We start from the raw sequence: 26084 nt of genomic DNA, 5'->3' as shown, positions 1-26084 counted from the left end.
GCCCATCCCTCCTACCATTGAACCCTAAATTCCGGAAGGCCCCATTGAACGCACATTGTACTGGGAGTGTCTCATTAGCTTCTTTCAGCGGCAGCAAATGGCACAGAAATGCAGCAGAGTTAAGATCATTCTTCGGATGTCTCAGCCCAGGGAGCCTTGTTATTTGCAAATTCAGCATGGACCAATAAAGAGGATGGATGTGCGGACCTTCTCCTCTGCGGAAGAGCGGGAAGAGCAGGGTGTTCCCTGCAGATGGCCACCAGGGCCCCCTCCCTGTTGCGCCAGATGCAAGAAGAGGCCCCCAACAGCCAAAGATTCGAAACTAGGAAATCAAACTTTGCAGGAAGCTAAGTCAAAATCAGGTCATATAAGACCACGAGTCACAAATGAGTCTTTATCCTGGTGATAAAGCATTTCAGCATCGTCACCCCAGAAGAAATATTTGTTTTTACCAGTCTTGGCAGGAGAGCCCTCTATGCGTAGGGAAGATGGTTCCGACTCTCACTGCACGTCAATCAGCCGGCATCAAGAAAAACACCAGCGCGTGGGGCCCTGACCTCTAACCTCAGCTGTGGAGCTAAGTAAGCCCGGATACCAGTATTGAAGCAGGCAGGCCCTGTTGAGAGCCACTGCACGGGGGAATGTTCTTAAAATTTACGGTACATCTAGATCACTGGAGAGAGCATCCCCCGTTCAGAGAATGATTCCACGGGGTTGGGCAGAGGCCTGGGAACATGCCTGTGCCAGTGTCCGGGCTGCTGGTGAATTTCGGGCCACACTTCGAGAAATGCTACAGTAGGAAGGGGAGCCACAAGGCACATCCCATGGGGAAATGCTCGTCTTACTATGTTAAGTGGAAAAACACCCAAAAAACTCCAGGCTGCAGGATTGTGAGCAGGGCGTGAGTTTGGGTTTGAGACGTACGCACCTGGATATCTTCTTTGTGTGCTCTCACAATAAAAGAGAAAATCAGGAAGGAAACACATCAAAATAATCAGTGATTGTCACTGGGTGGCGGGGTGATGGGTAACTTTTATTTCCTTCTTCAATGCCTCCTCTCCTTCTTCCTCATTAAGCATCCAATTAGCTGGACTCCTCTGCACTTTCCTAATTTTCTTACAATGAACACGTATTACGTTTGTATTAGAGAAGAAAGAGCATTTTTGAAGATGGAGATCGTGTGGGCGAAGAGTTAAAAGATGCGGCGGGATTGAATCCTACCTCGTATCCAGACAATGACCGTGAAACACCTGTTCACTGGGTCCCTCCTTCCCAGACTATGATAGGAGGGGTCAGATGAGAATGGACAGCATTCAGGGGTCCTCAGAGCCTGAGGCTGAAACATCAAGATTCCTCCCTCTGTTTTGAAATGGGAGGACCCTCAGTGACTAGGAGTGGATGCGTCCGCACTGGCTGCCTGGCTTTGTTTGCCTGTCTAATGTCTCCACCCTCCTCCCCCCACATTAAATGCCCAATTAGCTGGACCCTGTAAGTGGCTGTCACTCTCTACTTGTGTCTTTACATGCCTGATTAGCTTTATGATAACTGCTCGTGCCTGGCATCCAGGGAACATCCATCACCCGGCTGAGTGCTTACGGGGAACTGCGGGTCACTCGGTGAAATGGGGTGGGCGCCTCCCACTCCCCGGGAGGCTCCCAGAAGCCCCAGAGAGGGCACGTCCCGTCCTCTGGGCACCAACGATGACCTCCGGAGGTGGTGGGAAGTGGATCCCCAACCTGCCATCCAAGTGGAGGCTGATGGGCTATTCATTCACTCGACACGTCTTCACAGAGCACCTACTGTGTGCCAAGCAGACAGCGAGGATCCAGTGTGAGCAAAACAGACGAGGCCCCTGCCCTCACGGAGCTGGCGTTCTAGCGAGGGGCTCGGACATTATTTAAATAACCGCACAGATGGCCATAATAGTCGTGAGTACACTGAAGGACAAGTATGGACAGCTGCGAGAACTCGTGCTGGAGGGACAGGGACAGTCAGGATGGGGCCTCGCGGGAAGCGAGGGAACGGCACATACAAAAGGACACGGCAGATGCCCGGCACAGCAGGGGGAGAGAGGGAGGGGGCCACTCCAAGCGGGGTCTTGAGTCTAAGCGTGACGGGACAGGATTCAAGGGCTGTAAGTGAGGAGATTCAACTTCCCTCAGTGCAGTGAGAGTTTCAGATGCTGTAATGTCCCAGGTAGAATGAGGCAGGTGCGTCTCTGGCCTTTCTCTACACATGCGGCTGAACAGGTCTGTTGACTACAAGACCGGCCCAAATGGGTCTGACTCAGTGGCGGTAAAAGAGCACATCAGCGGGAGGGCCAGGACGCGCCACTGCACGCCAGCAGGCTTCAAGCAGTGGCTCCTGTATAAGTTTCCTGTGGCTGCTGTAACAAACCACCACCAATGTAGTGACTTGAGACAATATATGTTTATTACCTTAACAGTTCTGGGGGCAGATGTGTAACATAGGTTTTGCTGGGTTAATGTCAAGGTGTGGACAGGGCTTTGCTCTTTCTGGAGGCTCTATGGGAGGGGCTGTGCCCAGACTTTTCCAGTCTGGAAGCTGCCTGCATTCTTTGGTTCATGGCCCCTTTCTCCACTGTCAAAGCCAGCAATCTCTCTTTGACTCTGACCCTCCTGTCCCCTCCTAAGACCTCTCCAATGTCATCACCAGGGTCTACTTGGATAATCCAGGATCATCTCCCCATCTCAAGATTCTTAACATAATCACATCTGCAAAGACCCTTTTGCTGTTGGAAGTAACATATTCGTAGGGTCCAGGGATTGGGATGTGGGTATTTTGGGGGGCCATTGTTCTGCCTGCCGCACCCACATTCCTGCCCCATCAGCCACCCAGAACCTGATTTGGGTCTGAATGCATCTTTAGCCTCCTCTGCAGAGCGAGATTTGGGCAATTCCTTCCTGTCTGGCTGTGGATGTCAGACAAGCCAAGCTTTGGCCTCTGCAAGGTTCCAATCCCCTTCTCCAGGTGTAGACTCCCTACACAGGCACACCAGTGTGCACGCGCACACACACACACATGCACACGCCTGCACACACCCACATTTGCCTGGCTGTATATCTGGACTCTGCCACTTCCTGGCTCTGTGACCCCAGAGAAGTTACTTAACCTTTCTGAGCCTCAGTTTCCTCATCTGTAAATTAGAGAAAACAAAGTCCTTACCTTTTAGCATTGTTGCCAAGGCAAAATGAGATAGGGTTTGTAAAATGGTAACTACTCAGCACTGGCCGCTGCTAATTATTTTTTCTGGAAGTTTGTGGCTTTTACAACTCCCTGTACTCACATTTTTTTCCCTATGTAACCAGGATGCTATAATCTGCCTGTGAAGTCTCTTTCTGAAGCTTTTAAAGGGGCTTCAGTGACTAGAAATATATAGGACTCATGTACCCATCTCTAAACACAAACACATAAACACACACACACAGATGGCGCATGTACCCACATATGAATGCATATGCCCACGGGCACACCTGTAGAGGCATGTGTCCACATGTACTGGTGCGTACACACACACACACGTGATCAGAACCTACATGCAAGAACATGCCTCCACATACATGTCTGCGCACTCTGGTCTCGCAGAGCGCTCATCTCCCATCGACTGCCTTCAGCAGGCAGGGACACAAGCCCAGCGTAGGACTGACAGATGCTTGTTTGTGGAGCTCAGCCTCTCTCAAAAAGCCCACACTGACCTCAGAAACATCCAGGTAACCGCTTTTGAACTTTCCAGTATTGCCGCAGCATGGTGATGAAAGTCAAAGAGAAGGCCAGTGGATGGACAATCGCACCAGGACGCAGGCTCAATGTGGCATGCCACAGAGCCTCGGGAAGGCGCCCGCCTGCCCCGGGGTGATGGGTTTGTGTGCCAATCCCCGAATCAGCAGGGAAGATGACTAAAAGCTGGGGCTCCACCAATTGATGGGATGGGGCCAGAGCAGTTGCCTTTAGAAGCAGCGGTTGACCACGATTTCACAACAATTCATGAAACACAGCAAAGTGGATGCAATGCCACGTGGTCTCTCTCTCACACACACGCCATCAATCCCAGAATCATGCCACTCACGCTGTACCTCACCCTAATTGCCAAGTGGGGGGATATTACTGTTGAGTTTATTAAACTTGGCACTCTCTGAAGTCAAGATTAGACCATCTGCTGTGAACGGGGAAATGGCTGCCCTGCCGGGGGCTGGCCCGAGGCTCCGATGCCAGGGTCTCTCAGGAACCTGTCCTTAAATGACTGAGCTGCCCCATAATGAAGCCGCGCGGCTGGCACCCAGGGCATGTGTGTTTCAGACTCATTAATTTTCTCTGTTGTTCATCACTGTCACCACCCGGGGAGCTCTAGCTCCTGGGTCTCTCTCCTGGAGGGATTGGTGAATGAGATTACTGCCTGGGCCCTGGCGCTTTGGGGAAGGGGTCACCCAGGTTCAGAGTTGGAGACTCTGGGAGCCCAGAGAGAAAGACAGCTTGGCTAGTGCAGCCCACGCTTGGCAAGGTGCTGTGTCATTACACACCCAGGAACAGCAGTAGTCATGGTTATGGTTTCTGAGTGCTTCCTGTGCTAGGTGCTGTGCTAAGTACTCCAACGTGCATTGTTTGCCTTAAGCCATCAACAACCTGAGAGATTCAGCGCTATTCTTTACTCCCATTTTACAGATAGGGAAACCAAGGCACATGGAGGGGAAGTCACTTGCCCAAGTGCACACAGCCCAAGAATGGCGGAGATGGATTTGGAGGTTAGGTCCAGCTGCCCAGGTGCTAGAAAAATGAAGTTCATTTCTGTGCTTATGGTTGGGGCTATTTCTGACCCCTCTCCCTGCCTTTCTCCGTCATGGAAAATAGCGTTGAGAGGATGTGGTGCTGAGGCCTGCAGGGGTGTAGAGGAATGAACTGCGTCACTGAAGGAAGAAACATGTGAGACTGCACCAATGAACCGGGGTGGATATCTGAGATACCCTGGAAATCACTGGCTTCTCTAAATCCCTGAAATCATCTGTCAATTGCCGTTCCCACCTGTACTCCCCAAAAGCAATAGGATAAAGTGGAAAGACATATTCAAGTTCAAAGGCTGTGTGTCTCTGGGCAAGTGGCTCAACCTCACTGAACTTCAGTTTTCTCAGCTGTAAAGCAGAGACAACAGTCTGTCTCTCAGCAAGGACATCATGAGGATTAAAGGAAATATAACATATTTGAGAGTCCCTAGCACAGTGCTTGGAGATAAACGTTTGTTTCTCCAGCTAATCCTGGAGGCAGCCAGCCTGGGTTCATAATCCCAGTCCCATTGCTTATGAAATGTGTGATTCTGGGCAAGTTGCTTAACCTCTCTGGGCCTCAGTTTCTTCATTTGTAAAATGGGAATGAAATAATATAGTCCACTGCACAGGACTGTTGTGAGGATTACATAAATGAAACTACATCTAGCTCTGAGCACAGAGTCAGCACATGATGCTGATAAGAGGGGGTGACTTTGCCCCTCCGGGGACATTGGGTGATGTCTGGAGACATTTTTGGTTGTCACAATTGGATGGAGAGTTACTACAAGCATCTTAGTGGGTAGAGGCCAGAGATGCTGCTAAACAGTCTATGATGCACAGGACAGCCCCCACCACAAAGATTACCTGTCCTAAAATGTAAATAGTGCTGAAGCTGGAAAGCCCTAGCTAGAGAGACTTGGAGACTGCCCAATCCAACTTTCCATTTTACAGATGAGGTCAGGCAGGCCATGAGGGTACACTGATTCAATGAGAGGCTTAGTCAGTTGGGTTTATGGTTCGTTCCGCACGTATTATTCACTCAACATGTATTAATATTTATTTGTGCTCTCTTTTATGGCAGGCACTTGGCTAATTAACGAATCCAAAAAATTTCCATTTTCATCTTGTACAAACAGATTCCATAAAGTATTAGGGTTAGATGGACATTGAGAAGCATTGGTCCAATCCCTGGGAAAACTGAGGTACTATTCAGTAGTTCTTAACATTGGGAGGGGCTTAGAGTCCCCCCAAACTGGATGACCTGATGAAATCTATGAATATTTCTTCTAAAAATGCACAGACACATGCATAAATATGTCTGTAATATCAGGATGCCCTCAAACCCCTGAATCCCATTTATAGAATGTCTAGGACTTCAAGTTAAATAAAAAAAGGGGGGGGGGGGAAGAGTCCTCCTTTAGAAAGAGGAGAGTATGACCTGGCTTATGGGTCGGCTTGTCAAACTGGAGAGATGCCTACCTAATTAGATGAACCAAGTTCCAAGCATTATTACCCACTTCTTCCTCTGTCCATATCTTGGAAAAATTCTGTGCCAAAAACATGGGGGATGGTGGAACCAAGATGAGGAGGTGATAGGAATGCAACAGATTCTGTCAACAACAAGTCTCTCGGACTTCCTCCTCCATCACGGCGTCTGGATGCCAAGGTTAATGACAAATCCTGATTACTTTTTTGGGCCCATTTGTTTAGGGAAGCTGACCTCACATGGAAGCCACCCAGCTGTCAGTCCCTTTGCAGGCAGGATATGTGAGCAAATGTCTTTGAGAGACTCTGGACAGAAAGAAATAGTTTAAGGATGCAGAGGGAACTACCAATGTGGAGGAGGGAGGCAGAAATGCAAACAAATTTTCTAGGCAAATGTCTAATTCCAAATGTAATGCGTTCTAAGGATACCATAGGTGTATCTTTGCCCAACTCACAAAGGCCCCTTTTACACTCAGCAGCCATGTTTGTTTAGCCTGGCACCTCTGTCCACAGCCGATTGGATGAGAGGCGGGCACCTAGGGCGAGCTGGGCCAATCACAGTTCCTTCCCTGGGAATTTAGAATTAGGACTAAGAAGAGGTATAAAAATTGGGAAGATCTAGCATGGCTATTTTTTCTAACATGTGGGATGAGATACAGACCTTTCATGAGACTAAGCTGTGTTCCTGCCCTCAGACGCCTTGAGATAGCTTCAAAGCCCCATATTATATTTCCCTATTTGCATGATGTAGTAAAATCTCCCAGAATAGCCCCCTCTCCTGCATGTACATGTCATTTATCCCATAAGGAAATGGGAGCCATTTCCCCTCCCCAATAGGAGGTAGTGGAAGTGATGCCCTGCCAGTTCCAGACCTAGCTATTAAGAGCCCTGGCAACTCCCACCTTTGTTCCCTTGGGCTCCAGCTGCCAAGTAAAGGAGCCCAGTCCAGACTAATGAATAATGAAGGATCACATGGAGAGAACCTAGGTACAAGCATGAGAGTAAAGCTTTTTACCTTCCAGCCCAGCCCGGCCCAGCCACTGGCTGAATGCAGCTGGGTGAGCAAGCCCAGCCAACAGCCCCTGCAGCAGAAAACCAGCCCAGCAGAGCCTGTATGAATTCTTAACCCACAGAATTATGAAAAATAATATACTGTTTTTGCTTTAAGTCACTATGTTTTGGGTGGTTTGTTATATAGCAATAGAGAACTGAAATAACCTAGCCGGAATTAGCTTCATTTCTTGCAAGCAAAGTGTTCTAACTAATATAGAAAGTCTGTAGCAGTCAGGCGTGCAAAATAAACTCTGAAATCCCACTTAGCACTTATATAAGGAATGTGGGGGCAAAATGAGGTTGGTTAATGAGTTTCTTTTCTGGCCATCCTCTCTGTCTCCTGGGATGCAGACGAGAACAGAGCTGGGTTGTGAGCTGAGTGTGTTGAGTGAAGATTTAGACTACTCCTGGGCAGAAGCAAAGGGGCTCCCGGGAAGGAAACAGCTGTGGTCTGCTGCATGCCTAGGGCAGCTCCCTGGGGCAGCTAACTCTAGCAAAACTGCCTCAGGGAAGTAGTGCCTCCTGGGAGGCCTGAGGGCGTCTCTCTCCTGGAACTCTCAGACGTGTGGCAGCATGGAGACCAGCTCTGGGAGGTATAGACAGCTCAGTAAGAGCTGGAGAGACTCACTGGGCCAGCACAGAAAGGGTTCCAACTCCCAGCTCTCAAAATGTCCCCTCTAAACCTGAGTGACTAAAATTTCCAGGCTCTGCATCATCTAGGAATTTGGGGACAGGCCTTCAGGAAAGACATCTCAAGGAGTTAAAAGCATCGTTCTGAGAGTGAGCCAGATAGGAATGTGTACCTTGCCTCTCTACACAATCTTGGGCAAATGACCTAAGCTCTTGAAGCCTCAGTTTCCTCACCTGCAAAATGGGGATAATAATAGCACCTACTTGATAGGGATGAGAGGAGCAGTTAATGAATTAATTCACATGAAATTTTTAGACACAGGGCTTAGCACATAGTAAGTGCTCACTAATGATACCCGTCATGGTGATCATTTATCACGTTTGTTAACAATGATTTTACACCTCTCCCGGATGGCTTTCACTTGGGTCATAGAAAAGAACATTCAGCATCACAGAGCTGGTGTCTGGACCCAGAAGGGGACACAGAAACACCTGCAATTTTAACATAGTTAGAAGGAGCTCGTTGACTCTGAGAGGTACAGGCAACAGTAAGGTGTGGGGTCCTCTGCCAGACACCCCGAGATACTGTAGAGTCTGAGTAGAAAGGACCCTGCCATTTGATGGATGGGGTAACTGAAGCCCCACAGTCTCATTATCTGAGATCCTCAGGTACTTCAGTGGGGGCCCCAGCTGGAACCCCCATTTTCCGTCTTGCTGTATGTTTGATATTTCACTTGGCTTTCATCTGACTCTACTCTGATCCACTCCCAGAGAAGCGTGGGCGGAACAGGAATCAGGGCAGGTTTGAGCTTATAAGACACAAATAGCACTGGGTTCGCCTCTGGCGAGCCACCAGCCAGGGCTGGCTGCAGGAAGAGCGCTGTGAAACAACAACAGCCAGAAACTTCCGGGACTGTCCTCCCCACTCTGGGATGCCAGGCAGAAAACACCGTCTCAGCAAAGGGACATTCTGTCACCAAAGACTTGGCCCAAGCTCCCCTGGAAGCCTCTCAAATCTCCTTCAGGGGAAGCCAGGGGCTGCTAGAATTCCAGGGCTTGACAAACAGGAGTCTCAGGGCATAAATCTAGAACAGAGGCTTCAGCTAGTGCCAAAAATGAGCTTCCTTTAAAAAAAACAAACAAAAAAAAACTTACCATAAAATAATTGCCACCATTTCTTGAGCTTGCACTCTGTGCAAGGCACCACAGCAATCCTTTGTGTGCTAATTAGATACTCACTGAGAAGTCTGTGCTAATGCTATCCCGTTTTGCAGATGAGGAAACTGAGGCACAGGGAGGTTCAAGTGGCTTACCTGAGAACGCATAGGGAGTAAGGGGCAGGGCTGGAATTTGAACCCAGGTCTCTCTGACTTTCGGACCCCAGTTCTTAACCACTATGCTCTGCTGCCATGTTACCAGGTAGGGGGAAGATGGCAGGACATCAAGGACAAGGCAGGGGCCCCATTTATGCTGTTCTAGAACATTCAAGCAGGGATCTGCTCAGTCCACAGGGACAGCCCAGCAGCCGTGCTGTATCAACATGGCCAGGCACCCCTGGCTGCAGCTGATTGGACAAGGGATAGCACCTGACTAAACCAGCCAATCAGCGTACTTTCCCTGGGAATTTGGACCCTAAACAAGATGCTAAACTCTCCAGCCTCTTGGCCACAGGTGATGTAGGAAAAAATTGGGGGACCGCGTCAATTGCCATGTTCACTCAACAAATATTTTGCTGTGTATCTATTATATACCAGATTCTGAGAATACAACAGGTAATAAAACAGGCAAAAATCTCGACCCTTAGAAATTTATAATTGAATGGGAGAGACATATACTAATTAAACTAAATATGTAAAATATAAAATATGATAGCTGGTAGTAAGTATTATGCAGGAAAAAGGTTGAGAGGAGTCCTTGCTGCCACCGTTTACCCTTAACATCTGTAGACTTTATTCCCTCATGGCGGAAGCCCACTGTTGTGTGAACACACACACACACACACACACACACACACAGACCACTAACCTACAGAACTTCCCACTCCTGAAATCTTTTTAAAAGTAAAATAAAAACCCAACCCTATAAGCAAGCCCCCCAAACCCATCCCTTTGGCAATTGCCCAAGGAAGCTAAGGGCAGGTGTCTGTCACTTGTCAACAGCATCTCTGATCTCCCCAGCCTGCCCTGAGTGGAATTATCTGCAGAGGCTTAAATCAAAGGCACCCACGGCCTGCGTCTCCAGAACATCATTTTCCATCTGGGAACCTCGTTAACCCCCAGCTGAGTGTGTGGGTGGGGGGATCAGCAGGCACCTCAGCGGCCCAAATCAGTTGTAAGCAGTTGGCAATAGCTGCCCCCGCAGAGGGGCCCGGGGAGGGGTGGAGGTGGCGTCCCAGCACCCCCTGCCCCCATTTCCCGTTTGGGATCCAGGCCTGGGAAGACCACTCTGCTGGGCTCTCTGCGTCCTGGCAGCCCAGGTTCCCACCGATGCCAAGAGTGCCCCAAGCACACACACTCACTCCCTTCCCTCAGCGACTCCTCGCACCCCGACGACTGCGGCGTTTCCTACGCCCCACTTGGCCCACCCGTGTGCCACCCCCTCGCTCTCCGGCACCGTCCTTGCTCATCGATTCATTCTCTCTCTCTCTCTCCCTCATCACACATCTTTCTTGTAGGCCTGGCTTCTCTCCCAAACGCGGACCCCACTCCCCCTCCTTCCTACCGTTTGTTAAACCCATAGCATCACTCAAGCCTGGGACTGTGCACGTGTCATCTCAGTCCCCACAAGCCCCCTGTGGGATCGTGATGGTTATTTCCCCCATTCTGCCAGTGGGAAAACTGGGGCTCACAGAGGTCAGAGAATGCGCCCAAGACCCACAGCAGGCACGTGGGGGCTGGCCTGGGACCCCGGGTTCTCTGAGTCCAGACCTACCGGGCTAATATCTGCAACCCACACGCAGGCTGGCTGTCTCTTATGGGAGCCACTCCTCCAATTCTCCTCTGTGATTCTTTTCAAACGTGCTCTCTCTTTTACACACTGTCTCTTTTTCTCCCACTCTCTGTCCTCCTAACCTCCCCTCAGCTGTATGTTCTGGCACCTACACGGCCAAGGTCTCTAGAACATGTCTCTGTGCAGCTGTGATTGGCTAAGACACGCTATGCCTGTACCCACCACACCCCATGCAGCCTCCAACGACAGTCTCCAGTTTCCCCATCATGAGACCACTCCCCTTCCCCTTCTTCAATGCACCCCCAGCCCAGAAGCCCCCAGCCCACTCACTCCTCTGTTCCCTCTTCTCTCCTCCCAGCTCTCCCACCTCAGGCAACAGGGACATTGGTATGCCTGGGCAGGTGGGTCGCAAGTGACAAAGCCCAGAGGCAACCCTGCCCCAGGCCGGCACCCTTCCTGCCTCTCTGCTCACAGGTGGAGGGAAGTGTTGGGCCTCACCCGATTCGCTCCTGCTCCATCTCTTCCATTTTCTCAGCACGCGCGATCACCTTGTTGATGATTTCCTTCTCCTCATCGGTCAGCTCTTCCTGCTTCCTCTGCCTGTCGGGCTGACCGCTGGGATGGACGGACCAGCCTCCCTGGAGCCTGAAAGGCAATTTGGGAAGGTGTGAGGGTGGACAGAAGACAGCCTGGGTAGGCAGCGTGGAAAAGCGCTTAGGCCCATCCCAGGAGTCTGGCAAACCTCAGTCCCAATTCCTGCTGGGAAGCTCACTGCCTGCACAAAAGAATCATAACTCTCAGAGCCTCACTCTGCTCATCTGTACAATGGGACACACGTGTTTCCCTCTTAGAGTTCTGATGAGTTTATTTTTCTTAAGTGCTTAGCACATGGTATACACTCCGTAAGTGACATGTGCAGGAAGCTCATGGAAACCTGGAAGGTAATGGTGTTCTCAGGAAAAGGTTCCAGAACAGTAGACTTCTACAGCTGGCGTGGATACAGGTCTGGGCAGGTGGTTTGAAGCCCTGGGCCCCAGGTTGGCTCCAGCACCTGCCTGGCACAGAGATGTTTTGGTTGGGCCACAGATTTTTTTTAAAAAAATAAATTTAAACCACTTGCCAACTAGGTTTATACGAATGTCTTGAATTCACACCTAATATCTAGACCTGGGCAGCCTGCACGTGTAGCCTCCGCCGTACAGAGAGAGGGGAACCTGTGGCCCCAGTGATGGTCCAGAGGCTGCTGGGATCAGAGTTAACGCCATGGTCTATGACAAATTGGTGTCCTCTCCACTAATACCATGGTCCACACCCCAGGGCTCGGCGGTGCGCTACCTGAGTGGGATGCAGGGTTGAACACCACTGGAAATTTTTGTCCCTATTAGGGAAAAACCAGGAACTCTGAATCCTCAGGAGCTACCACCCCACTAGCTGCCAGCCTGGGTCTCTTCTGCTGTTCTAATGACATCAGCAGGCATGAAGTTGGAAATTAAGCAACCGTCTTCCTCCCTCTTCCCCCTCCTCTGCCATCCTCCCGCCTTAGCTAGTTGGTTCTGAAGAGCGGAGAAGGAAGGAGAAGTAGATGCCCTGGGGAAAGTGTTGTTGGGAGAAAGGGAAGGAGGGTGTGCCTGGTGGAAACACACCTTGCCTTCCCCCCGGTGTGGCCTTGGAGCAGGTACCCTGGGAGGAACACATGCTGACACCACTCAAACCTCCTGCTCAAAACTCCCCAGTGGTGTCTCATTGAATCAGAATAAAACCTAGAACTAAGTAGAAGTGACGGTTGTACACAATTGTGAATATACTAAGTGGCACTGAACTGTACGCTTTAAAATGGTTACTTTTATGGTATGTGAATTTTACCTTAATAAAAATAGAACCCAGAGTTCTTGCGTGTTCTACAAAGTCCTGCCTGGTCTGTCCTTCACCTGTGTCTTTGTCTTCATTGCCCCTTGTTCCCTCTGATCCCTATACTCAGCCACATTGGCCTTGCTGCTCAATCTTTAACACCCAAACCTTGTTTCTGCCTCAGGACCTTTGCACTTGCTGTTCCCCCTGCCAGGAACACTTCTGTCTATGGATCTTCCCATGGCTGACTCCTTCTCATCACCATGGTCTCAGAGAGGCCTTCCTTGGTCTCTCGTTATCATGGTCCACTTTTTCCAGTGCACCTGTCTCTGGCCGAAGTCCTCTTTTAAAAATTTCCTTGTTACCTGTTTATTGCCCCTTCCCCCCACCAGAATGTAGATTACAGGACAGCAGGGACCTTGTCTGGCTCTGGTTCACTATTGTGTCCATGACATTTAGATCACTCTCTGAGAATAAGAACATAAAAAGAGGTTTTTTTTTTTTTAAAAAACACCCGGTCCCTGGTAGCCAAAAGAGACGTTAAATGTCTAATTATATGGGTGACATGCAGGGAGCCTGAAGCGGTGGGGTTACTCAGTCTAGGGACTGGGCAGAGCTCCCTGAGGAAGTGGTGAGAATTCTCTCTGATCCTGGCAGAGCGAAAGCTTTAGGGCCCTTTGTTTGCACAGGCACTTCCTAAAACCCTGGGACAGGCCCCAGGATGCGATTAGGAAAATTTGCAAAAGCAAGATATTTTTGTCCTCTTGATCTTGAAGAGGGCCCCCTAAATTACATAAGCTCTGATCCCCACAAAGGTATAGCTGGCCCCTGCTGAGACCTCAAAGAGAAGCTGGAGGGGTGAGGGAAGGTAGGGGAGAGGTCGGGTCTGGCAGAGGGAATGGTCTTTGCAGAGGGCTGGAGTAGAGAGCATGCCGAAAGAAAGGAGGAAGACCAGTATGCGAGCAAGCTCCAGGATGGTCCCCAGGGTCCCTGCCTCCTGGCACTACACCCTCCCATGTGTAGTCCCCTCCCACACCAAATCAGAGCTGGTCCTATGTGACCAATTAAATACAGTGAAGTGACATTGTATAGATTAGTTCCAATTTAATGGTGAGTACATGTGGTGTTTGTTTTTCCATTCTTGTGATACTTCATTTAGAAGAAGGGTCTCCAGTTCCATCCAGGTTAATGCAAAAGATATTAGTTCACCATTTTTTATGGCTGAGTAATACTCCAAGGTGTACATATACCACATTTATTAATCCACACATGTATTGATGGGCACTTGAGTTGTTTCCACATCTTTATAATTGTGAATTGTGCTGCTATGAACATTCGAGTTCAGGTGTCTTTTTTATAGAATGTCTTTTTTTCCTTTGGGTAAATACCCAGTAGTGGGATTGCTGGATCAAATGGTAGTTCTACTTTTAGTTCTTTGAGGTGTCTCCATACTTCTTTCCATGGAGGTTGTACTAGTTTGCAGTCCCACCAACAGTGTATGAGTGTTCCTATCTCTCTGCATCCATGCCAGCATTTGCTGTTTTGGGACTTTTTGATAAAAGCCATTCTCACTGGAGTTAGATGATATCTCATTGTGGTTTTGATTTGCATTTCCCTGATGATTAGAAACATTGAACATTTTTTTCATATGTTTATTGGCTGTTAGTCTATCTTCTTTTGAAAAGCTTCTGTTCATGTCTTTTGCTCACTTTTTAATGTGGTTATTTGACTTTTTCTTGCTGATTTGCTTTAGTTCTTTGCAGATTCTGGTTGTTAGCCCTTTATCAGATGTATGGCATGCAAATATTTTCTCCCATCCTGTAGGCTGTCTATTCACTCTATTGAGAGTCAGGTGACATCTCACTGTGGTTTTGATTTGCAGGAAATGGATATTTCAGCTGCCCCATTCGTCCTGCCTCTGCCTTCATTTCTCTTCCTAGATTTCTCTGCTGATCCCCCTCCATTTATTTCCTGCCTTTACAAGGTGGCTCAGTGACCACAGCTGAACACAGGTGTGATTCTGACCCTGGTACCTAGAGTAGACCCTCCAAGGACACGTTCCTGCAGCTCACAATCTGGTCAGGGGTGTGGTCAGCCATGGGGAGGACCTGAAAGTCAATGCCTCACACCCCACCCCGCACCACTCCTGGGGTCACTGTGCACAGGAGAGCACGTGGCTCCAGGGACGTGAGCAGGGCTGGGGGTCCCCGAGAGGCCCCGCCTAGGATAACTGGCTCCATCTGCAGACGAGCGCTCCTGCTGGAGGCTGCCGGCACCTCTCCAAATCCTTCCCCCCATCTTCTGCTCCAGAACACGCAGTTGACAAACAGCTCATCCAGTGTTTGAAAATGTGGCCCGATTGGTCTCAGTGGGAACCCGCGAGCCTCCTGTGGACTTTCAGGTTTTAATTCGACAAGCAAACAGATGGAAACGAGATCAGTTTTTCAAGCCAAAGCCTTTGCTCTCAGGGGACAGAATGAGCCTGTGTAGGCCTCCCCGGGCTGGGGAGCGACGTGAGCGTGGCAGCCTCGAGGATGGGTCCTCGCGATGAGATCCTTGCCAAGGGCCTCCGGCACAGAGTGCCAGCTCTGCGTCCTCAAGAACACAGTCCGGTGTTGGGCTCTTGTTAAAGAGCAAAGCTGGAGACGGAAGTATTGCTTCCCTTGGACAAATTACTCCGAGGATTGTATTCAATCCAGAAAATGCCCAGAGGCCCTACTGTGTGCCAACTTGAGCCCTCCTTGACTTGGCTGAGTTAATGATTGGAACCCTGGGTCCGCCACTTACTGGTAGCGTGTGCCGAATGCTCTGAATGTCAGTTTCCTGGTCTGTGAAGTGGGCAGCATCGCGGGGTTCCTAGCAGGGTTAAGCGTGAAAATGCAAACTAAGCGCTTAGCACATGCAAACACCCAGTAAACAGCAGCTCCAGCCGTTGTGACCATCCTCTTAATTGACAGAGATGCCCTAACTTTTAGTGGGGGACGAAGGACTCCAATCAATGAACTATCCTGGGAACTTTGGCCGCACACTGAGATGTCAGACTGGGCTCCAGAATTTCATGGGGCTGCCTCTCCAGGTGGGTGCTGGAGTTTTCCACGTTAACTCTTACCAACTAGCTGCTGGCAGGGTGGCCCTTCAACCTAAGCAGCCCTGGGGGCTGCCTATAATTACAGCTCCGGCTGCCGTGAAGATGCAGTGGCCTAAGAGAGGGGGGTACAGGGCATAGGCTTTGGGGTCACACAGCCTAGATTCCTTTCCTGGCTCTGCTCCTGCCTGGCTGTGTGACCTTACGTACAAGTTATTAATACTTAGCACCTCTGAGCCTCCGTTTGCTTATCTGTGAAAGGGGATACTTCCTAGTGACCCCATTGAGCTCCTACGAAGATTAACTAGATCATGTATATAAAGTCCTCAGTGTACATCCTAGAACTTGGTAAATGCTCAGAAAGATCTTCTCCTCCTCCTCCTTCTTCTTCTTCTTCCTCCTCCTCCTCCTCCTCCTCCTCCTCCCCTTCTTCTTCTTCTTCATCTCATTATTAAATACTTTGGTATGAAACTGGGTCTCAAATCCTTGCCATAGTGACAATTCAGTGAAAAATGACCTAACAGAGCCGCATGTTTAGTGGCCACTGAATTTGAGAGAATGAATGAATGGATACAATGTTTTGATAGGAGGGGAGTAGGGAAGAGGATGAGTCACTGACCCTGGGTGGGAGGGACCCAGAGAACAAAACAAAATGTGCAGCCTGGATCATCGACTGGTATATTTCAAAACAGCTAGAAGAGAAGAATCGTGATGTTCTCAACACAAATGATAAATGTTTGAGGTCACGGATATCCCAATTACCCTGACTTGATCATTACATATTAGACACAGGTATCAAAATATCACACGCACCCTCAAAATATGTACAACTATTTTACAGCCATAAAAATAAATAATTAACAAACAAAATGGAGATGAACATTGGAAAGACTTTCATATTTGATATTTCAATTAAAGCATGAAATATGGTTTATTGCAAGGATGGCCCCCATGTGAATTTGAGATTAACCTCACCAAGGAGTCAGAGTCTATATTCCTACTCCTTGCATCTAACCTGGACTTACGACCTGCACTTTATGGCCAATAAAATGCAGGGCAGTGATGCTGCGCCGGTCCAGAGGCAAAAGGCCCCCAAAGACCTTGTGTGTTTCTGCTTTCTCTTACACCTCACTGTCACCATAGGAACGCCCGGGATAGCCTGTTGGAAGGTGAGAGGCACGTGGAACAGAACCACGTCATTCCAGCCGCGGCCCTTCTAGACCACCCAAACATTTGATGCACCAGTGAGCCCAGCCAAGGTCGACAGAGCCACCAGCTGAGCCCAGATCCCTGAGAACAAATGATTGTTGTCTAAGCTGCTGCGTGTTAAGATGGTTTGTTACACAGCAGACGCTAACGGATACAGTATCCACCATGGTGCCCCCCAAAAGTTGACGCCTGGTGGACTTCCTATGCTTATTTTACAGTTGAGTATTATCTTCAATGACTGTCCTGTAAAGTTCACCACGATGTTTTTAACGCCTTTGGCCACTACAGGTCTTGATCCAGCTTCACTCTTATCTGTCTTAAATACTGAGCATCTGAATAAAATGTTATTCAGAGAAAGAGTTTTGCCGCTAACCAAACGTTCAAAGTTCACTGCAGTTGACCTGTCCCTTTTCCAGATGGCTGACGCTCACAGGCGACAAAGGAATTGCCAAGAAACACGAGTGGAGTCAGACACTCGAGAAGCGGGCCTCGCAGACGTGCTTCCTCTGCTACCTGGAGGTACCTGCACAGGTGCGTCCTGAGAGGGTCAGAAGGAGCCCCCCCTCGCCAAGGCCGGCATCAGTGGCCCCCAACCAAAAGGAACATAGTCCTGACTGCACACGGAAGCCCCTCATAGATGTGTCTCCCTGAAATACCGCAAAGGGCAGCCTCCCACCCCCTTCCTGCCTCCCACCTCGATTCCTCATTTCATGCACACAATAGTCACGTAAAAAGAAAAAAAATACCCGCCAGATGTCTCCATTAATAAATCATAACTCCCCAGAGGAGTGGGATGACGGAAGTGCTGCCGGGCCATGGGGGCTCGGAAGCGTTCAGCAGCAGCGGTGTGCAAAAAAAAAAAAAAAATTCCTCCTTTTTCTTTCCTTTCTTCTCCTCGCCCTCCCTGACCCCCAGGGTGCCGACATGGGCAGGTGTCAGCAGGAAGTCTCTTTACAGCACAGGGAATGGGACTTTAATGGACCCCGAAGGAAAGGATGGGAAGAGGGGGCAACCGCACCACAAAATGCTCTCCACGTGCCCAGCTTGCATGAAGGCCCTTTGGGGGGGGGGCGGGGAATTTACCCCAAGCAGACCAAACGGGGTGCCGAAGGGATGCTGTGCCTCCCCCATGTCCTCAGAATGCCAGGGGCACCTTGGGCTCCTGGTAACCTTTTCACTCAGACTGAATTCCATTCAGTTCTTCCAAAATTCCATGCTGTCTCTCATGTTTGCACTTTGCAGATGCTGTGCCGCCCCCTCCCCCCAGAACTCCTCTGTCTCTCCCGCATGGTATTCCTCCTTCCTCTGGCCTCACCTTACCCTCTTCCTGTAGAGCTCTCCTGTCACGACCTCATGTCTGTGCAAGGCAGCCCTCCTGTAGTCCCACAGTCTACTGTGATTCTGCTATTATAGCTCCTTACACACTGGAGTGTATTTGTTGATAACTGCTGTTTATTTGTTTGTAGACTCCACTAGACACATACTTATGCTTTGGCTATTTCTATATTCCTGGTGCTTAGCATGGTGCTTGGTATACAGTAGGTACCTGGTAAGTATTTGTTAATAAAGGAAGGAAGCAAGGCAGGAAGGAAAAAAGGAAGGAAGGAAGGAAGAAAAGGAGAAGAGGAGGGAGGGGAGGAGAATGGACATACATTCCACCTTTCAACTTGTAGCATTCAGGAAGCCTCTAGGAGCCTTGAGACCCTCTGGAGTCATGAACTTCTCTCTTACGATGTCATATTTAAAAATCTGACAATGATTCAGCATCTCTCCCTGGCACACCTGGATAATATATTCATGATTTCATAGAAAGCAGATCTTGCCTGGCCAGGGTCCTACCAGCCAACCACAGAGACTGTGGAGCATTCAAGAGTCTTCAACAATCAGCTTGTTCTAAGCTCCCATTTGACGGACGGAGAAATTGAAGCACAGAGAAGGGAGAAGAATTTTCTCAGGTCACCTGGTTAAGTATCATCCATGTCAACTAAACCTTTAAAGAGTTCTTGGCCTCATGATGTGATTATTTGTGTCCCAAAAAGCTGAGCAAATTGTACAAGTGCTCTTTCCATAAACACAAAGGTGAGGCAAGATTGTGATTCACACCTTCATCTGACTCTGCTTGGTGCTTTACAGTTTATAAAACTTCCCTGTGCATCTTATTTGATATGACCACCCCCTAGTGAGGGAGAAAGGGCAGGATTATCACACCCATTTTACAAGATAGCCAAGGCCCAAGCAGGTGAAGGGCTTTGCCCAAGGCCACAAGGACAGTGAGTCCCAAGTCCCACTGTTGGGAGGGTGAAATGACTTTCCACAGTTCCTGAATGTGTGCACACAACTGAAGCGGGGGCTGCTTTGCAGTCCAGCTGCTCATTTGTTGAGCCCTGCATCCAATCTGTCATGCACATTTAGGAAATGAATCCAATCAAAAACTCCAAAGTTGTGAGAAAAGATAATGTCTCCAAGTCCAAGACGTTTCACCGGGAAATCAGGATGACCTCCAACGAGGTGACAGCGACCAAAAGTCCGGCACAACAACCCACACGCTCTGTTTTGTTCATCATCATCTTTTATTGATGACAGAAGTTACTGGGGTTAACATTTTCCTTATCCAAGAACAGTGTTACCCAGCAAAATGCTGCAGAAACAAGAGCATAGAGTGGCCCCTAAACTTGCTGAAATCCCCCAAATGACCAACAAGAATGAATTGAGGGCTCTCCTTAGGAATATCTTCCACTATCTTTTCACCAAATTTGATGTGGCGTGTTTTGGTTTTTTTAAATTCACACATTTTTTTTTTTTTTTGAGATACGTGTGTGTTCTTTAGTAACTTAGCTGTTTTTTTTTTTTTTTTAGATATATAAAATTCACTAGTTCCCTTTTTCAACCATCTCTCTTTAGGGGCAAGCCACCTTGATCAGAAAAAGATAAAATACAGTTTGTGTAAAAAAAGAGTCATAAAATACTCACTGTTCTTTATCACTGGAGGAAGGCAAAGAAAGGAGAGAAAGAAAGAAATGAATCAAGTTAGGTAAGAAATCTTATAACAATGTCAACATTGTTTGGATGCAACCGCCACATAGTTTGAGTGATGGTGATCGACTCCCATTTTTTTCAGTCATTATTACCTTACTGCAGCACATCTAAAGCAAGGCTGCTCCGATGTAGGCTTATAAAATCCACATCTTTGATTAAATTGATCAATCCATTCAGCTTATAAATTAACTAATGGATCACTTATGTATTTGAATAATGGTTTTGAGGGTACCAAAGAGAAATCGCTTAATGATAACATGACCACCATCATTTTTGGTTTCTGTTATTTCAGATACTGGGCGTTAAGAACCACAGTAGGTAGAACAATGAGCCCTGAACAGTAGAATTTATAGTGCTCCAGTTTGGGGATGCAGGTTCTTCCATTCTAGAAAGGAGACCAGCATCTCCATTTACCAGGTGTGCAAGCAAAGGTAGGTAGGTCATAGCCTCTCCTTGTGCCTCAGTTTCCACCTCCTGTTTCTGGCCCTCTCTGGCTTGCAGACTTGAAAGGTAGAGAGAAATATCAGCCATCAGAGACCAGCACTTCTCCCCAAATAATCCCAACATGGAGAGTGGAACCCACTGCCCCAACCAAGCAAAGAGCAGGTGCATACATTCCTTCAAATCCCCCTGTTGTCGGTTTCAAACATGATCATTACATTCAAGGAGGATAAGAGGGCAAGACATTTGAAAAATCACAAAAGCACTAAGTGTATCTGGCCATCCAGCAGTTAATTAAGACTAGATTTCTTAATTTACTGGAGAAAGACATTAGAAGTGTCTGCATTAGCTCATCACCACTGCAGCAGGCTAGACAGCATGTGTGATGACTGTAATTCACCCATTAGCATTTATTGGAAAATAATTTTAATATCTGAAGAAAAGGCAGTAGCAATCAAGCCAGCCAGATGCGTGCAGAATGCCAAGACGTTTCACGGGAGCCCAGGAGCGCTTTAATGAAATGGGGTCCAGACTGTTTGAATAATTCTAATTTAATTGTAAGGCAAATTGTTTGGCTTCATATCGACTAAAGTAAACTCTGATGGATGGGATTTTAATTAGCTGACATTTCTTAAATAAAATAAATATTTTATCCCATCTACCCTTCAGGCAACTGTTTATCTTACAGAGACACATTTTTTGGCTGATGAAATATTCTCTGCAAAATAAGTTTGGCTCCAAGAAGACTTCTTGAGAAGGGCTTTGGAAACAAGGAATTTCCTATCAAAAAGGAAACCAAATGGAGTCCGTTCAGTGAGCATTCAAAGTGAATGATTCTGTCAAGGACCTCAGGCATTGGTGGTAAATATTTAACAACTGACTTTCTGGGGGAGAAGCCCTAGTGTGGCTGGTTTCAACTGCCAACATGACGTCACTGAATGAAGAGCTGGAAGGAAATATGCAGTAGCCACCTTTATATAGTATCTCCACCTTACAAGGAGAGTAGACATAAATAACAGAGAATATCAAAATGTAGCCAAATAATTTAAAAGTGATGAATTTTGAGTAGTTATCGCCTTCGTGTATAATTTACTTCAACTGTCAATTTATATAACTTCGTTTTTAATAATGGCCATGTTTAGTAACCAGCTCACAAAATTCTTGAAAATTCAACATCCATTCTAACGAGCCTTTGTGGGACACAGCCAGCACACCACGGATTCGGGTACAATAACGATTGGATACAGAATGTGAAATAACTATACGTGAAATGTTTAAAGAAACAAAATATGGATTAAAAACTGAGCGAGGAGGAAGAAACTCAAAAAAAAGGGTTAGGAAGATGGTAAAAAGACAGACAAATAATTTTTAGAAATAAAATATGTAACTATTTAAAATTCCCCAAACACAAGGGGATGGTTTAATGGGCGATTAATATGCTCTCAGATAGAGTATGGCTGGGATGAGAGATGGGAAGAAATTGCCCAAAATGCAGCAGGAAGGTAAAGAGATATGAAATATAAGAGAAAGGATGAGCCACATGGAAGGTCTAGTGCATATCCAACCAGATTCCAGATGGAGAAAATAGGGAGAATTGAAGAAAGGAGAATATTTGAAGAGATAATGCTGAGAATTTTCTAGAACTGTTGAAAAACATGAATCCACTGTTTCCGGAAGCACAACATGCACCAAACAGGAAAAACAATAAGAAATACACACTTAAGCTCATGGCACTGCAGACAAGCCACTACAAAGGAAGGGCAATTTGGTGGCTTAACACTCTTAGCTCGACCGCATGACCACACCTTCAAAGTCCCCTAGAATACTGCAAGAACAAGGGATAAATTGGCGTTTTAAAACACACAAAATCTGAAATAATTCACCAACAGTAGAATGGAAGGATGGACTTCAGGAAAAAGTAAAGTGATCCTAAAAAGAACCAAGATTCAGGAAGGTTTGAACATTGAACCAAGAAACTAGAAAACAGGTAGGTACATCTAAATGAACGTTGCCTGTATAAACATAATAATGTCTAATATGTGGGGTTAAATAGAGTGTTAAACTAAGAGACTAGAGAACAACAGCTTCTAGGTGGGGAGGGTCAAAACTGAAATGTTTAATTAGAGTGTTTTAAGCACCTTGTGTTGACCGGAGGGAGATGTTGAGATAGTGATTAACTTAGACACGGTTAGTTATGACTGGCCACACTTTAAGGATAGCCATGAACATAATAGGAATAGACTATATATGATTCCCAAACCAATAAAGAGAAAAACAGAATTGAAAAAGCCCCAAACCCAATTAATAAAAATAAAAGGCAAGGAAAGAGACAAAAGAACTATAGAAAAAGAAAAAAACATAAGAGAATAGAAAAGTTAAACTATATAATGGATCAACAAACTATAGCCTGCAGGCCAAATACAGACAGCCACCTGTTTTTATAAGGTTTTTAAATGAACACAGCCATGCCCATTCAGGTACATAGTCTATGTCTGATTTTGCGCTATAATGGTAAAAGTTGAGTAGTTGCGACAGAGACCTTATGGCTTGCAAAACCTGAAATACTTACTATGTGGTCCTTTATAGAAAGAGTTTACTGATAATTACAATATATGTACATGGATCAAAATCATCAGTTTAAAAACAAAGATTATCATGTTGAATTAAACAACAAAATCTAGCTAAATATTCTTTGTAAGAGGGACTAAAAAATTGAAGATAAAAGGATTGAAAAATACTAACATACTGGGAGGCCGAGGCGGGTGGATAGCTCGAGGTCAGGAGTTCGAGACCAGCCTGAGCAAGAGCGAGACCCCGTCTCTACTAAAAATAGAAAGAAATTATCTGGCCAACTAAAATATATATATAGAAAAAAATTAGCCGGGCGTGGTGGTGCATGCCTGTAGTCCCAGCTACTCGGGAGGCTGAGGCAGGAGGATCACTTAAGCCCAGGAGTTTGAGGTTGCTGTGAGCTAGGCTGACGCCACGGCACTCACTCTAGCCTGGGCAACAGAGCGAGACTCTGTCTCAAAAAAAAAAAAAGAAAAAGAAAAAGAAAAATACTAACATAGTTAAAAAAAAAAGCTGATATTGCTTTTTAATATCAAAAATATCAAATACAGTTTAGGACAAAAAATCATTCGAGATAAAGATGAAGAGGGACATTACGTAATGATGAAATTCAATTCTTCAGTGATATGTACCAACTCTAAACCTGTAGCCACCTACTGGAACCACAGGGAGAAACTGAAAAATCCACCATGACTGAAAGAGACTCCAACATAACATTCACAAGCAGACACAAATATAGTTAAGGTAAAAACATTTATGAACACAATTAATAAGCTGATTTTAATATGTGTGAGTGACCTTACAAACAATAATTAAAGAATGCACGTTTTCCCTTTGTACCCAGAGAGCATATCAAAGAATCGGTATCATACGGGTCACGTTCTTCAACCCAAATGAAATTAATTAGAGATTAATAGCAAAAATAATACAGTGAGAATCCCCAAACATTTAGAAATTTTTAAATGTACCTCTAGGTGACTCGAGGGTTCATGTAGAAATCATTAGAGAAATTTAAAAATACATAGAAATGAGAAATTACGAAAATACTCTATGTTGAAGCTCGTGGGATAATTTGAATGTGGTACTTTGTTTATCACAGGTATAATTACTAATGTTAGAAAAGAGGGAAGGCTTATATATGAATACGAACCAGAGATGAAACCCAAGTAGTTAGAGAGTAACAGAAAGTCCAAGAAAATAGGAAAGGATTATCTAATAAAAATAAGAACAGAAATTAATGATAGCAAATGACAGGGCACTATGTAATAACACTTTTTATTTTAACTATTTATTTGTATTATTACCTTTGTTCATGGAAAGCATGAACTAATTATCCACTTAGATCCACTTGGGACCTAAAATTTTCTTAAATAAAAGTGTTTATGTTTTGTAAGTTGGCAATTTAGAGAAGACAATAGTGATATTTCACAGATAAGGTAAAATTGTAAGGTAAATGCTCAAATGACCAAATTTAGGGAAATGCTGCTCTCCCTCCAATAAGGAAAGATCTTTGTTAAAAAGCCTTTTCACATCCCTTGGGCAAGCCACAATTATTAGCACACCCTGACATTTATTCCTTCCACAAAAATAACCATCTTTTAAATTGTCCTACCTAGAATTTAAACTCTTAAACTGGCTCTAAAATACTACCCACCATAAAATCCACAGAAGTTCACAGTTAAAGACACTTAGAGGTCATCCATTTCAGGGATACCAACAGAGATGGCTGGATAATATAAATGTCAAAGGTAGGCTAGGTATTGGAGACAATAGGGAATGGTGGGGATTGTGGAAAATTGGAAAACTCTTGCCAGTCTAAAGATAACAGCTGCTACTCAGCTCTTGCTGAATTATTGGCAGGCTACAATTCTGGTCCAGTGTTGTCAGGTCTTCTGATCTTTTGAAAACATGTCAGAAATCTGGATTTTATGTGAAATCTCCCAACTTTTACATGATCAGGCCCAAAATAAAAAACACACTTCTACAAATCAGAGTCAGACTGTAGCCTGCCAGTTTGTAATCTCTGACCTAGTGCAACGTCCTTATCTGACTGATGAGGAAACTGAAGCCCAGAGAGGGAAAGAAATTTGCCAATAATCACACAGTAAATTAGCTCATATCCAGAACTAGAATCCAAGTCTCGTTCTGACCACCAAGTCAGTTCTCTTTCCATTCCACCAGGCCACCTCTAATATGCAGCACGGAACTAAGAATTTAATCTTGTTCTTCCAACCTTGCAAAGCAGTCAAACCAGGGGGAAAGTTTCCATGACAAAACTCCCATTAGTTTCCTTTTCCCATCCTTCCCCAAGGAAGGAAATTCTATTTCTTTTCTCACTGTCCTTTCCTTCTTTCAAGTGTAGAACTGTCATAACCTCGTTGACTGAAAACAGGCCACTCCCAAGAAGACCCAGCAACTTACTTGGATTGAAGGGGCCGGTCACTGGAGTACATCCAACGGTTAGAGCTGTTGCTGAACACGGTGTCAGTCATGGCGGAAGTCTCGCGCTCCTGGAAAACATCAACCCAGAGAGAACGTCACCCCGTCACTCGGCCACTCCTTATTTCTTGAGTTCCTATTCTGTGCTATGCACGCCAGGGGACACAGAGAAGAAAAGGAACCTCATCTATCTTCTCTGTTTCCCAGGTGGGTAACCTTGGATCCCAAGAGGGAAAGTGTCTTGCTGGAAGTCACAGCTACCTCATGGCAAGAAATAGACCAGAGCGGAGAGCTCCCTCCTTCAAACCCAACTCTTCCCATTCCCTGTTTCCACAAGGCCACACAGCCGGCAGGGTGCCGGGCAGAGTTCTTCACTCGAATCCAGGGTCCTTCCTCCAAGCATGTCATCTGACTTATTTACCTGGAGTCACTCCTGGACTTTTTATTAATAAAAAAGAACTCTACATCCAAACCATCAGAAAATCCTAGCGGCTCGATCTTTAAAATAGATTTAGAATCTGCGCACTGCGTTCAGCCTGCATTGCCACCGTGCCGATCCA

At 46.5% G+C, this 26084-nt stretch overlaps 1 protein-coding gene across 3 annotated transcripts in view; it reads right to left on the bottom strand.

The window, feature by feature from the left end:
* RPH3A (rabphilin 3A) overlaps positions 1 to 25577 on the bottom strand; it is a 55124-nt gene extending 29547 nt beyond the window's left edge. The window contains exons 1-3 of one of the 3 annotated variants that reach the window (XM_069497248.1): positions 25507 to 25577; positions 20008 to 20019; positions 11394 to 11540 (exon numbers count right to left, since the gene is read on the bottom strand). In XM_069497248.1, coding sequence (XP_069353349.1) covers positions 11394 to 11540; positions 20008 to 20019; positions 25507 to 25577 — 230 coding nt within the window. The remainder of the gene's footprint in view (positions 1 to 11393; positions 11541 to 20007; positions 20020 to 25506) is intronic. The other 2 variants (XM_069497250.1, XM_069497249.1) reach the window with 2 other exon arrangements.
* Positions 25578 to 26084: the final 507 nt, after the last annotated feature.

The sequence above is a fragment of the Eulemur rufifrons genome, chromosome 21, assembly GCF_041146395.1.
Source record: "Eulemur rufifrons isolate Redbay chromosome 21, OSU_ERuf_1, whole genome shotgun sequence".
NCBI lineage: Eukaryota > Metazoa > Chordata > Mammalia > Primates > Lemuridae > Eulemur > Eulemur rufifrons.
This window is presented reverse-complemented; position numbering and strand designations above follow the sequence as displayed.